The following is a 15535-nucleotide window of genomic DNA, read 5'->3' on the forward strand; positions in this document are numbered from 1 at the left end:
CCCATTTTAAAACAGGAGAAATGTCAGACAATTTCTGTTAAAAAAAGAAATTGACAGAGGGTGTACTTGATTACAACAGATTATTGTGATATATATTTTTTTCATATTTTTCAATTTAAAAGCCATCAAAGCCTGATTTGTTTTAAAATGAAGATCACCATTGTGAAAACTTTCACCTGACTATTTTATGCTTGAATTAAAAGTTCTTGGTTTAATGCTGTATTAATTTGACCACCCTCTTTTTTGTTTTGTTTAGGATGACCATGACAGCTGCTCCAGCTCCACCAGTCGCAGTGTCTCTGATGGCTCCAAGTCCACAACAAAACCTCGCCGTCTCCAACAAGCAGCTCCCAGCGACCCAGACCTACCACCAGGTAACTAGTTGTTTTCTTTTTCCCAATGTGGACATTAGTTTTTTTTTATGCTTCGTTTTTGTTTAATGAAGCATAAAAATATAAAACAGGATGTTTTGTAAGTATTAATATAAATTTTTGTGTTAAAATATCTCTAAATATATCGTTCTTAAAGATGATCTCTGACACAACACATTTTCTAGGGGCATGGTATGTTTAACTTAAAGTAGAAGGTGGAAAATAGGAGATTACAGTATAATTATTTAACAAAGACAGGGTAAAAGCAGTGAGCTGTAAGATATAGGAGCCAGATCACTGTACCATCCAAAGGTTAACTCCCAGAGCCCTGGTAGGCCTGAATCTACGAACGTATACTCCTGACTGGTTTTATCAGGGGAGGATCCATTTCCATGCCTGATGTTATGAGATAATATCTCTCCCCAGCTGTTAAAGCAGGGTGCCCCCACACCCCAGCATCCCCTACGGTGCCTGCCTCCAAGTAATCTCTTTGGAGTGTGTGAATGTGTGCCTTTGTTCCACTTTGTGTGTCTAGGATTTTTAGAGTATCAGTGTTCATTTATGTGCACGTTTTAAACTTTTCCACCAGTGGTCCTTGTTTTAACCCATTACAGGCAATAGAGACAACTGAGGTCAGAGGTTAAAGGAGCTCAATAATAGCAAGGAAGTAGATGAATGCCGTAATCCCTGGCTTCCTAATTAAGAGGTAGAGGTTAAAAGGTAGGTACGGTAAAACTAGCCTGCTATGACTCAGACTGGATATTTTTGTAAGAATAAGATACAAACCAAATGTGTCAGAACACTTGGTTTCTAAAAGCAAAGACAAAGCACATTAGTGGACTTAATTGGGTTCTGTAAACCATGAGAACTTCTTATGTTCTCGTGGTATGGATAGATTTTGTTGCTTTAAGTTTGTTTGCTTTTTAGGTTAACCTGTTTACAGTCATTTGAGTCAAGAAGTGTAAAATGTATTGGTACTGAAAATACAGTATGATCATTCATTATTGACATGTACTGAATGAGTTTTAAATCTGATCTCATGCAGAATATCAATGTGCACAATGTAACGTTCTGTAACACAACTTTTAAATGTGACATCAGAAGTAAACAGAGAAGTGATCACTAAACTCTGCTATTTTGCAACATTAAGGTTTCTCATGCAGCTGTAGCGCAGAAAGAACCAAAACTTTGCCAGTGAAAAGATCTTTCAACAGCAATAAATGTACATGACTCCCTCTGGACTTAACTGAATTGGTCACATGAAAAAACATCAAACAGAATATAAACAGAATATATATCATTTTGACTCATTATGGTTATCTGCATAGACATTGTGTATGTGTGTGACTGAAGAAGATGGAGATTTTCATTGATTGAAATAGAAACACGTGTTAGCTATGATAGGTACGTTCCAACTAAACTGCTTTTCTGGGTCAGTGGACTATAATTATACATCCACTTGTTTTGCTATTACTGGGAAATAGAATAGTTGCCATTAAGTCTCTTTAAAGTGTAAAAAGATAATATCCCATACTGATGAAGCATGGGAGTACATTGAGCTCTTTTCTCTTCCTTACATGAGACCTTAGGGGTTGCTCCTCATTTTTCCCTTTGAACATTTCATAATACTTCTGGCCTTTTTCTTTCCACCTGAGTTTTTCAGGTCCAACTTGGACTCCATTTAAATGTACCTTATGTTGACACTTGGTATTGGATTGGAACATTCCTGCTAAGCACATTACAATACAGATTTCTTTGCGGTACTTGACATAAGAGAGGACATCTGGCTTGTTTTTACATTGCATAAAATTGTTATCTTTTCCACTCTGTTTATGCAAAAGGTTTAGAGCTGCAGGATAGCTTGCAAACAAAGTGGATTGAAGCCTTAGACCTCTTGTGAACCAAGACCAGGCGAAAATGCAAGAGTGCAAAAAAGGGGACATTCTGTAATGGGTAAATTAGATCCAGAGAGTTAAATAGCAGGGGGTAAAGTGGTAGTTTTACTACCCAGTCTGCAGGTGCAACAGCAGCTTTCTTGCTGACCTCAGAATCACACGCACACATGCACACACACCCCGCCACTCCCACAGTCATTCATGCTAAAAAGCATGAATGCCTGGAAGACCATGCGCAACTTGAGTGAACATATGCTCCCTTTATAAGAGAAGTTTACACTCCTTCATTCTCTCTTCCTGCCACTCTGTTTGGTCAGACCCATGAGAATTCTGGTGATTGGATTATAGCAATATGCAGTGGGGCCTGTCTAGAGTGGCTCTACACTCAAACTATTCATATAAATTTTCTGTCAACAGCACTATTTAGTTCTGCCTAATTATTGATTCTCTTCTTCCTTAAGCCAAGTGTGCAGATACAGGAAAACAAACATTTGGTTTGGAAATAACGCAAAATCAGTAAAGATTTATGTTTCAATTTGCCGTGAGCAAGTTAAACATTATACAGTAGGAATGAAAAGTACTTTTCATTCCTACTGTATACTGCTTCCTGTGGTTGGAAGCTGTTATTAGTGTATATTTTCATATTCTCTTGTTAAACTCTGCAGATCTGTCATTTTAAGTTCTTTTCTGACTCACTCCAAAGTGTTTTCCTGTGAAATTGCTGTCTCTTTGTGTCACTGTTTCTGAAAGGCAACATTTACATGCAGCCCTCTTGTTCTATGAAATTCAGCCTGATGCAGTGGTTCAGGCTTCATAGAGTATGCCCCCGTTAGAGAGTGAAAACATCTTCAGGTGCAGTTAAACAATCACTCATGATGATGTCACTTTCTCACAGTATTCCTGGCTTTGTTCATCGCTCACTCACTCTGCTTTTTGGAAGTAATTTTCCTCCTTTTGGTTTTCCTTTAAACACAAAATAGTTTAAAATGGGACTTGGGCTTTAAGGTCTACTTATTTTGTAGGCTACATACTGTAGACTGACATAACACACAAACAAATCTTGAATCTTCTATTAATTGTTGTAATCTCAGCAAAACGGTATCCATAGTAAAATTGTTTTTGGCATTTGATCAGTTTTTTTTATGCCTCTACGTTCTTTAGATTTCTACTTGTTCCTGGGATGAAAACAGCTTTCTCTCCTTGACTCATATTTATTGTTCAGTAAATCAGAAAATACTGAACTTTAGTGTTGCTTTAATAATTTTCCATAGTAAAGTATCTAAATGTGCTGGTGCTGAAATATCAAATTTTAAAGCTATTTACTATTATGTATTCTTGTTTCTTTTTCTAATTAAATATTCAAATGGCATTTGTGTATTTGTTTTTAGGTTATGTGCAGAGTCTAATCAGACGCGTGGTGAACAACGTGAACATCGTGGTGAACAACCTGATTCTCAAATATGTTGAAGACGACATTGTGCTTTCGGTCAACATTACTGCAGCAGAGTGCTACACTGTGGATGACATCTGGGAGAGGGCTTTCATGGACATAACTGGTAAGAAGAAACTGGCTACATTCAGCAGTGTTGGGTTTAATTTGTCAGTCAGGAGATGAAAACCAATAATGTTGTGCTATCTGATGCGTTGCAAACATCCACCCCCATGATATTGTGAAGCCAGCTGAGAGGAAATAACTAATGATGTTTCTCAGAGATGGGTACTCAGGAAAAAGATAGTGCCGCCTTCAAACATAACACCTGTTTTTTATTAAGTAGCTCAGGAAAATTTCCAAACGTGCTGCGGCCTCGAATCTTGTTAATCCTGTCGGGTGGCTGGTGGCATATTTTAAGAAATGAATGATTAGATGTTAACTAACAGAAAAAGAACACCTCTTAAAAGAACTAATTATTAGAAGCCTCTAAAAAGTTTTAAATTTAAAAGCAATGAGATATAATTCCAAGCAATTCTGTGTAGAAAGTAATTTAATTTTGAGAGGCAAAATGGAATTAATGTATGCCTATTTCATATCACTCAAAAAAGAGCAGCTTTCTTTATGTGGGTTTATCTTCTTTTAAATTGCAGCCTTTAATATTATGCACTGAATGTTCTACAGCCTGCAGTGTTTAGCAGCAACATTTCTTAGTGTCTGTTTTAAAGCAGCAGTTTTAAGAAGCAAGAATCATTCATTTTTTTGTTAGTGTACATATAATTCTAATGTTGAAAGAGTTTCAATGGCCTGATTATATATTAAATGACTTTTTAAAATCTACAACCAGTCATTGACCCATTCATACAGACATGCACATGAATAATGATTTACTTCCTATTTATGCCATAAAGTATATTACTGCAAGCATTCTGTGATTGCTGAAAGTAACAAATGTATATTAAAAAATCGAAATCTAGTTTACTTTGATTTGTAAAGCTTTAATTTTAGTTTTGTAATTGTTTCCTAAATTATTTCCTAAGTACTTTAATCAGTGAAAAAAATTATTAGATGTATTTTCAGAATTATATCTTCATATATAAATACTAACTTTTTATTTTATTTTTTATTTTTTTTGCTCTTTTGTCTTTGTAGCTCCAGAACTGGTCCTGAGAAAAGTGATAAACTTTGCTGACTGCACTGTGTGCTTGGACAAAAGGAATGCTAGTGGCAAGATCGAGTTTTACCAGGACCCCTTGTTATACAAATGCTCCTTCAGAACGCGCCTCCATTTCACTTATGACAACATCAACTCCAAGATCCCCTCTGTCATCAAAGTGAGCCTTTTCACACTGTGTCAAAACTATAGGAAATATGGTCAAGATATGATTATCAGGATTTCTTAAATTTTTTGAAGGTTTTGGTTTGGCCTTGGTAATATCTGAGATAACTTGGCTCTCATTAGTGTTTTTGTAGCTATATTGGTTTGTTTGATATTCATTTTAGGTAAAAAAAAAAACAACATACATAATTAAATACTTTTATTAAATTACCATGGTTTTACCCTTGAAAAAGTCATGCGTTTATGGAAAGATTTTTGAAGAAATTTGTGTGGCTTTTAAAAGTAAAAGATTTGATTATTGATCATTCAGCCTCTCCTAGATTAAGATATTATGCAGGTTCTCAGCAAACTGTTGAAATAGTTTTTACCAAAATGTACACATTATTTACCTAATAGGTTTTAAGTTGTTTTAATTGGACTTTAACATAAATTCCATATTAGTGAAATGCAAACAAAATTTGTAAAATTTAATTGAGCGGTAACTTATCGGCAGAGTATAGTTATTGACCCAGCATCATAGACATAATAAATTTATTGTGTTATGCCCATTGTCTCTTTATCTAATAATTCTTCTGATTTTCTAAGTTTGCTGCCTTCAAAATAAAACAACAGGCTTTAACATTTATGGTAGTGTCATTTTAATAGAGAAAGAAAAGGCAACTTATGACCCAGAAAGACTTGCATTTCATCAGATATTTAAAAAAGGTTTTCAGTCCAACATGCATTTTTTACTTTTATGAAAACCTTTTGTGGATTTTTGTTAATTCTCACTCTCCATATTGCCTTGAAACACTTGCATTTATTTATTTGATTTTTTTAGAAGAAAATGCATAAAATCAACAGTGAATTAAATTACTTTTATTTTTATGTTCTTTCAATAAAAAAGAACTTGTAGCTTATATTTATTAAACAGACTGTTTCTTTGTATGTAAAGGCGCACTGGAAGAAAAGAGCATGCATTTTATTCTAAAGAATAATAAAACAGGAGGCTGTACCAACCAAATTCCAATAAATTGTTATCTATTGTTTCATAGATTCACACAATGGTGGAGAGCTTGAAATTATCCATCACTGACCAGCAGCTGCCCATGTTTATCCGAATCTTAGAGCTGATTATTGCTCTTTACTATGGAGAAATAGGAGGACACAAAGAAAGTGAGGGAGAAGAAGGCACGGGTCATGTAAGGGAAGGCGGAGCAAGTTCACCTGGTGAGTATTTTTTTCACAGGCAAAGTACAGCCTTGTTAACTTACAAAGATCCACATTGGTCAGGCTCGATCATTTCCAAATGAATTGGTGTTGAAGGTAGAGGATGAAGAAAGGGTTGATTAACTGTTCTGCTGCTGTAACATGCAGCTCGTATCCAACAGTCAGGCAAATGCAACATCCATAACATTAAGTGGACAAGAAAAGATTTGCAATTTGCTTTAAAATATACTTATTACTTATTAGCAGGTTCATTCTTCATTTTTCATAATCCTGAATAAAAAAGGAACAGACTAAAAACAAAAGTTTGAATGCTTTTATTTGTGCGTGCTTTGTGCACTTCCAAACCTTAAAATATTTAACAACTCTTTATAATTTTTGTTGCCACCTAAGTCTTCCGGTTTTTCTGTGAGGCATTTTTCAACATTCTTCCTTCTAAAGATTTCCAGCTGTTTGAGGTTTTTGGGTTGCCTTGCATGTGCTGCTCTTTTGGGATATATGATCTCTGTTGAGGGTGATGGACTTAAAAGATTATAGAAAACTTTAGCTTTTACTCCTTCAGGAAGTCTATAAGGAGTTCTTGAGTTTTAGCATCTTGATATGGCATAAGCTATTGTTTACATATCTAAAGCCTTCCCTTTTCTTCTCCAGAAACAACTAGCTTTGTTTCTACAATTTGCTCTTGTTTAGCTAAATCAGTTCTGCTGCCATTTAAGCTTGGCTTTACCATCTGATTTAATGTGATTCTATCTCCTGTTGAAAAGTCAGGGCACACAGTTTTGGGGTAAATGTTGGTTTTCATCAGGCTGCAAGAGTGTCGCTTCACTCTTTTTTGTTAAGTTGCTATTTTCCAAAACATTGATGCTGCTTTCATTCCAAACATTCAGAGAATCTTTGTATTTGTACTTCATGAAAATAGAATAGGTCATCAATTGCTACAGTCTTCGAGAAAAAAAAAATTGTTGTCCAGATATCAACTTCTAGCCAAATACCTTGCAGGCATCAGTGTTTATACTATTAGAGACCTTGGCAGCTGCCTATTTGACGCTATTACTGTTAATAGCATCAATCTTTAAAAGTATAGAAAATGTTGGAGAATTGCTGGTATCAGGACATTACTTGACCTTTACAATCTTTAAGGAAGAAGGTGTTAAAAGCTGTATGGACAGCATGACCAGATGCAAACTTTCATCACTCTGACCTTCTAAAATTTTGTTAGGCTGGATGTCTCTGAACTCTGTGAGCAAAATAAGCGCAAACCAAAAAGGCTAAGTAGCCACAGTCGCACTCTCTTCCTCTCGTTTGAAACTGTTGCTAGTCAGACTTATCACTCGTTTCCAAAGGAGAGGATGAAAAATCTGCAAGCAGAGAAATCGGACGTGACAACGCAGGTTTGACGTCCTGCTAACAGACAGATGTTTAAGACGGAGAGAGATTTAAACAATTTCAGAAGATATTTGGGCAGGCGTCATAGATTCGGAGTGCTGAATCAACATATTTGCAAGCAATATTTCTGACAGTAGAGTTTTGAGTGAAGGCAGCCCATATTCTGAGACAGAAAATAAGGTATTGCGCTCTTAAAATTAAGTTACATGCTCATCTATCTTGGAAAAATAAGTGCCCCCATATAATACTCCCTTCATTCCCCTAAACACCCATCTTGTTCCCTCTTAATGTGTTCATCCTTTACCCTGCCAAACAGAACGAAATAAAGTCACAACTCCTTTTGGGTTTAATCAGTCTTTGTTGCCCCAGGAGCAAATATTCATGGAGCTAAAGTGGTGGCCAGAAGGACAACACATTACAACCTTGCTTTCTTTAACTTGCCTGCTGCTTCTTGGCCTTTTCTGCAAGTTGGCACAGCTTCCAGTAAAGTGTCCAATGCCAGATGTAAGAGTCGCGGTCATGCTATTGCTATGCAGAGCCTCTGAGAATGAATTAGTATCCCGTCACAAAATGAGAGAGGACCAGCCCTTGGAACCTGAGTACTCAAATACTTAATTATGTAGGAAATATATGACAGAGTCACAAGGCTGAAGAGGGGAGGGGAGTCTGCATTTCTGCATTGTAGCAAGTCATTCGGGACACCAGAAACCTTTTTCAAAGATCTAATATTTTCTATTCTTTTTTTTTTGTTTGTTTTTAGGCTGCAGGAATCACAGCTTCACCTTCAGTAAAGTAGCACAAAAACAATTAAAGCCCAGGCTTTCTTGGGCCTGTTTACAATGAAAGGGAAAATGTTTTAAAGTAGGGCTACAAAATAGTCACAGATTGTAATAATACGTTTTTCAAATGTATTTAATTTTAACCCATTCATAATCCAGGCTCAAGATGGATGAGTATGTTACTTAACTAAAGTTCTAAATTGTCTTTAAGAAAATGATTCTCAACTAAGGGACTCAAATGTGTTTTTAGGCAGACACCGAGCCATTAGAGTTGTCACAATTCAAAATGTCAAATTAATACTAATGAAAATGATTTATCATTTTTGATATCCCAACAACATTCTTTGAGGGCACAAGGTTCTTTGTAGTTAAAAGCAAAAAATATAATTATTACAAAATGACAAAAAAGAAAATAACCTCCTTAATTGAGGCAAAACCAGTAAGGATGGAACAATTTAGCCCTTCTTTAAAAAAAATAAAATAAAATAGCACTTCCCTTTTTCAAAAAAGTAGACAAGATAACATACGTAAGTGTTAATATCCTTTATAGAAGTGTGTACATTTTATTCCGTTTTGCAGTTATAATATTTTACTATAATTTTCTATGTTTAGTTTGCCCAAGTATGCTTCTTTTTAAACTATTAATACCAAATGGCTGGTGTTTTAAATGTTGTTTCATGTAGAGATTATCTACCAAACTGTATGTGCATCACCTGCATGTAGGCGATGAACAGAAATTGAGACCAAACATTCAGGTAACCACTGTTCCATCTATAAATAATCAGAGACTTATAATTCTGTTTATTCACATTTCTACTTTTCATTATTTTAAGCATCTAAAATAATAAAAGGATTTTTTTTCTTCAAACGAATAATTTTCATTCAAAACGTTTATACCGACCCGTGACATGTTCATTTTAAACTGTAAATGAGAGAAATAAATGCATAAATAAAATAAATGACTGTATGAACTGTACATTTCATGACATGGTGCCTGGATACATTTTCAAATTCTCGTTTGTCCCAGAAACAACTGTCTAACCATTTGTTGGTACGAAATAATCAAAGATAAATAGTTAGATTTCTTACATCACTCTTGTTTTGCTCAGCTTTTTCGGCATACTATTTCAAGGTCTTCCTAATCGGGTCAAGTTGTTTAATACTTGTGCTTCTACATGATTATCTTCACATTCAGACTTTGAGTGTGATGTGACATGAAAGAGCTCAACTAGGTAAACGGACACCTAGAGCTTTCTTGAGTAAAGGCAAAAGGAAAGGAAAACAAAACTATATGAGAGATGGAATCAGAGAGGGAAGTTGGGACTTAAAACCATAACATGGGATTTCCAACTGCCAATTCTCAAAGTGAAAGATTTAATTATAATGTGTCATATTTTCACTGCTGTTGCCTCTGGGATTCCTAAAGTATGACTTCACAGACAATAATGTTTCTGAAAAGGACATGAGGCAGTAAGGAATGGGATTACACATTCTTTACTATTGACATCAGTTTCCTCTATCCTGACATGTATGGAAACAGAAGTGATAGGACCAGGTCAAAGGTCATGATTTGTACCAGAGGAGTGTGAATGTATTCGGGTTCCTGATGACCATAGACTTGCCATATAACAGAATTAAATTCTTGTGATATTTAATCACAAGATTTTTAATTTTTAATCATTGTTATTTTTAATTGTGAAAAATATTTGAATTTGCAAAATTCAGTTTTTTCACCACATTGCAATTCCCTTTTGTCTTCTATCTAGCTTATTTTCAATCTTAACTTTGATATTTTGCAAAAAACAACAACAAAAAAAGTGCTTTTAATATGACATTTTAAGGGGAGATTTTGAAAATACATGTCTAATTCTGAAACATAGCACACTACTTTACACATGCCTGCCTTATGGGCTGGAAGCTACATCAAAAATAAAGCTAATTTTGACATAGGTCTACGTTTCCCACAAACTATTAAACATTAATCAGATGCCCTTGCTGCCATAATTAAAAGTACAATTGTTGTCAGAAAAAGTGGAATATTCTGATTCTGATGCCATTGGATACTCTCTGTACAACACCTGACCTGTATTTATTAGTATCTTGAAATAATAATAAATCTAATTCAGGATTGTAAGATGTAAAACCTTATATGGTTTGAAAATGTTACTGTAGTTGTAATAATTTTTTCCCCATCCATTTTATGGCTGGAATAATAGATGTTTTTTTATGCTTCAAAGCATGATTACTGAGAATGTTTTTGCTATTTAGCAACACCATTGCACAACTTAATATGACTGATGTAGTGGAGAAGCCTATTTCATAAGTAGATTTTAGAGGCCTGGTTGGGTTTTTCTGGACATCATATTGTGAGAAGTGTCTTGGGACAAAGTTGAAATTTCCTGTAAATCTTTTAGACTTGCTATATGTGCCACAAAATATGATGATAAAAATATGTCTACATCTTCCCTCCTGATTATCCAGTGTCTTCATCATCAACAGAAGAACCTCCTTGACCTCAGTTTGCACATTCTCAATGTCGATCTTTTTTAGCCTTCACCTTAAGCTCTGCCCAAGCTTGCACTGTACAGCTGGCTTAGACAGTTACATAGTTTGTTGGCTGCTTATCAAATTTGTGAGCCAGCCCCTCCCCAGATGTATTTGTAGACACAGCCTGGGCTGTTGGTTCAGGGCATATATCCTTGATCAGTGAGCCCAGTCAAGGGCTCTGTCAGGATGCTGGCTGACTCACTTTGCTCTCTGGCATCAAATGGAATGGAATGGACTTCCCCTGTCTGTGTAGAGTTCATGCTGCACTGCAATCCAGCAATACACAAAAACTGACACCTGCACAGTGGAGCTGCAGTGGCACTGATCTGTGTTAGCTTTGTGTTTTCATTTGACAGCTGTAACAACTTGCCTTAGGCATCCCTCAAGACATGAACAAATTGACTGTTCTGCTAGGCGTTCAAAGAGACTTCCATTGTGAACTGTTTTTTTCTCTGAAAGAAGAATGTTCTGTAGTTTCAATCGATTTATACATAAGATTGAAACGATGCTAAGACAATGGCAGCATTTTGTAATTTGAGTATTTTTCTTTTCAATAAGTCAACAATTTCTTCATGATACTTTGTGTTGAGGTTTATGGTTTTGCACTAGAAGTCTTGACTGTAAATTTCTATGAAAAGTCTTGTCATGTCTCCCAGTAGGCAGTTCAGGAATGGCCATGATTGTCTGCTTCTAAAGAAATCATGTGGTTTTGTTTGCTTTTTTTTTTTTTTGCAAACTAAGACTTTCTATCATTTCAGGTACCGATGTTGAAATGGAAAGTTTGGGATCTAGTCCGTATTCCAGCCAGGACCTCTACACGGAGGGTGGGAGTCCTGAAGATCCAGATCAGGGTTGGATGTCCTGGGCTTGGTCCTTCGTCCCAGCCATTGTAGGCGCAGAGGAAGAAGGGGAGGGAGGCCTCTACATGCAGGGGGACACAGAAGGCATTTCCAACTACCCTCAGCAGCACACATTGAAGGACCCTATTGTCTCTATTGGCTTCTACTGCACTAAAGCTTCCATCACCTTTAAGGTAAAACTGATAAAAACACAACTTTAAAGGCTTCATGCTATAACAATTCAAAAATAAAAAAGTGCTTTTTTTGCTGAACCAGTTTCGTACCCTTTTATGTTGTGTTCATGTAAGTGCTGTTTTCTCACAAACTGGGCACATTAATTTTCCTTAGCTTAGATCTTATTAGTTCCTGTGGACAGCATCAGGGCGGGTAGTTTGACTAATAGTTGCTGTCCCTCGTTACATTATTACTTAAAACATTACAGAGGAAGAAAAATATTTAGAAAATGTTGCCAAAATTTTAACGTTTAACGTCTTTTCACTCAGAATAATTGGAATCCATCCCTGCTTCCTTCCAGAATTAGGCCGTATATATCAGATTACTAGGAGTCTGCGTTTTTCTTCTCTTATGTTGGTGCATGCACATGCGTGTGCAGACATCTCGGACACACGCATTTGTGTGTGAAGGGAAAATGTTCATACATTTGACAGTGTGTGTGATCAGTGGAAGGGAGCTAGTTCTCAGGCCACATAAACCTTGGTGTTTTTCTAATGTTTAAACTGTTCCTGTATTGTTTGAGTTCTTTTAATCAATTAATTGCCTCTCTTTTGGAATAATTGCAGGCAGCTGAAAGGAAGGGTTTTTTACATTCTTGTTTCTTTCCTAGAAGGAAGTATTTAGGTTGAAGTAATTTTATGTCTTTGAACAGCCACGGGCTGAACTTGAGTTTGACGTGAATGTGAAATGAGAGATGTATTTTTAGATTACCAACACACTATTCCCCAAATCTCTTTGATTAGGGGAAAACGGCAGTGTAAGACTTTAACTTGTAAACACATTATTCATAGTTTAGCCTTGATCAGTTATTTCCTTTCTTTGATTAACACACCTGCTGAGCCTTTACTGGATGCCAGATTTAATGTTGCTTTCCCAAAAACAAAACCAAAAAAAAAATTATTAAATTTTCTTTACATATTTTTCTGTATGATTGATATGTAAGCTACTTTCAAAACAGTCGTGACCCTGTGTGTTGATGCTAGAAGCCAGTATCTGGTAACATGATGATCCTTTCTGCCACGAAGAGTCCTTAAATCTGGGTCTACCTCTATTTCTCTTTATCACTATCAAAAAATAGGAAGTGGTGGAACTCAATTAAAATTTTCAATTGAGGTAATTATATTGCCTGTAATTAATTAATCACATTTTGATTGAAAACCTTATGTAGAAAAATAAGTAACATTCTCAATTCAAAACCCTTTTTGTTGCTAAATCATTGAATTGTACTTTTATATGCAGTAAAAAAAAAGAAAAACAGTCATTTATTGTGTTGATATTTTGAATGTGTTAAGTGCTGCATAATTAATTAGTCGGAGTTAGCGTGTTAAAGAAGATTACCCTTATTCTGAAATTCTCCACCACAGTAGTATGGATAATGACTGGTTCTTATCTAAACATTTGTTGTGCCTTCATCATCACCTTTAACGATTTAGTGGGCTAGTACGTCTACTAGACAAAGAGCTTCCCCTGATATTCTTCATTGTTGGTTTTCACAATATTATAACTGAAGTTACCACACACCCAGTACTAATACTGAACTGTTATTCTGTAAATATTGTCAAATCTAATTTGTTTGTGTTGTTTAATGTATATTTGTTTGTTTTATTTTCTGATCATATTTGACATAAACTACTAAACTATGTAGCACACACTTTGCACTTGTGTTGCTAGAATGAACAGTATTTTAATGATATTATTAATTTTTTTTTTAATTTAATTTAATTTTTTTGCTATTTTCTGGGATGTGCTGCTTGGTGGAAGATTGTTTCTGCACGTGATTAAACTATCCGAACCAAAAGGGGAAAAGAGATCCAGGGTGGGAGTGTGCTCAGTAAGAATAATAAGCCACAGCTGCTTTTGCTCTGCACCTGCTTCCTGTGTTAAAGTTGAATGGGTTTAATTCTGCTCTACACCCAGCTTATTAACCAACATCAGGAGCATGCTGTACTGTCCTTCTGCCAGATCATTTTAGCCAGGTGTTTTTCTGTCTTGGCTTCCATCTCTTCAACCAAAAATGATTGAAATACATTTTCTCTTGTTCCAGTGTTTTGTCCCAGAATTTAATGAGCAGCATTTCTTAAAAAATGTCAATATTATAATTGGTAATTTGATAGATTATGGTGATGATCTGGTTTTTCATTTTTCCCCTAAAATCAAATCTAAAACAAGATGTACCGTTGCTTTCAATTATGTTTGTCAGGTTGTTGCTTATTTGTAATATTCGCTATATTTAAAGGAAAAAAGTTTTTACTAATTTTTACTAGGAAAAAATATTTTTCCAAATCCAGCAGTTTAAAAAACCTTAGCTTTTGCTGCACATATCTTTCCATTTGTGGATCATTTCTCCAGTGAGGTTTGCTGTCTAGTACATTTTAATGGTTCTTTTTTCCTCCCCTTCATCTCAAATGACTTAGACAAAGGGTTTCACCAGGTATACTTCATTGTTGGTTTTCACTATAACTGAAGTTGCCACACACCCAGTAGGACACGACTTACTTATGCTGCTGTTTATTAATAAAACGTTATTAACAATATTATTTTTTCTCTTTGTTTATCAGCTGACAGATACACAGTCAGAGAGCAGCTACTACAGTCCGCAGAAAGTCAAGTCCAGAGAGGTTCTGTGTATGGAGCACGAGGGAATCACTATTGAGGTATGAGTGTCAACCTTTCTGGTTTGCTAACAAGTTGAACTTTCTTTTGGTTCTTGATTTGTTTGAGCATTGGAGCTAAATCTGCATTTCCTGTAATAAAACAATGGCCAACAGATGGTACCTATCATTCGTGCCTGTAGCTAGTTAGATTATGCAACTCCCAACTCTGAGTGTCTTTAAGATAACTTACCGTGTTTATTAGATTTATAAATTCACATGTTTTTATTTACATACTTTCTCTTATTTGTTTTTGGTGTATATTTTGGTAGTATTTAAATTAGTTATCATTTCACATGTTTTTTTTTTGGATGTTACTAATGGTTATATTTATATTTGTTAATATTCAACTCTTTGGATGGGAGTAGCTTGTCAATAAATAATCAATTTCCCCTTGAGGATCAAAGTACAGTATATTCTGATCTGATTTTTCATGCCCTTGACAAAGCAATGAAAAACAGTTTTCCTTTAACTATTAGTTATAGAAAACAAGTACAGTTATAGAAAATTTGCGCTAATGTTGATATCTGACATTAGCGTTGTGACTGATGACTGATATTCACAGATATTATATATATTATATACATTCCCTACCCTTTAAACACTGTGATAAACAATCAAACTGCTGACCTTTCTTCTCTGCTTCAGTTAAAGGTTGGCTCTTACCATCAACCCAGTTTAACTTATCGGACCGATGTGATTTAAATACAGAAACTGTGAAATACTGATCCAGTATTTCAGATGTGGCACAACAATGGTATTAAATCTGCTAATGATGTACACAGATGGCATATTCTCCTCATTTGAAGAGCTCCCGACAGCCTCCCAAATCAGCAGCTTTTTCAGGCCTGGACTAAGT

At 35.5% G+C, this 15535-nt stretch overlaps 1 protein-coding gene across 3 annotated transcripts in view; it reads left to right on the plus strand.

The window, feature by feature from the left end:
- Window positions 1-15535, plus strand: part of vps13b (vacuolar protein sorting 13 homolog B) — a 304956-nt gene that overhangs the window by 19327 nt on the left and 270094 nt on the right. For all 3 annotated transcript variants that reach the window (XM_032557919.1, XM_032557917.1, XM_032557918.1), the window contains 6 exons: window positions 257-374; window positions 3655-3822; window positions 4848-5029; window positions 6069-6243; window positions 11711-11985; window positions 14584-14679. In XM_032557919.1, coding sequence (XP_032413810.1) covers window positions 257-374; window positions 3655-3822; window positions 4848-5029; window positions 6069-6243; window positions 11711-11985; window positions 14584-14679 — 1014 coding nt within the window. The remainder of the gene's footprint in view (window positions 1-256; window positions 375-3654; window positions 3823-4847; window positions 5030-6068; window positions 6244-11710; window positions 11986-14583; window positions 14680-15535) is intronic.

The sequence above is a fragment of the Xiphophorus hellerii genome, chromosome 3 (assembly GCF_003331165.1).
Source record: "Xiphophorus hellerii strain 12219 chromosome 3, Xiphophorus_hellerii-4.1, whole genome shotgun sequence".
Lineage (NCBI taxonomy): Eukaryota > Metazoa > Chordata > Actinopteri > Cyprinodontiformes > Poeciliidae > Xiphophorus > Xiphophorus hellerii.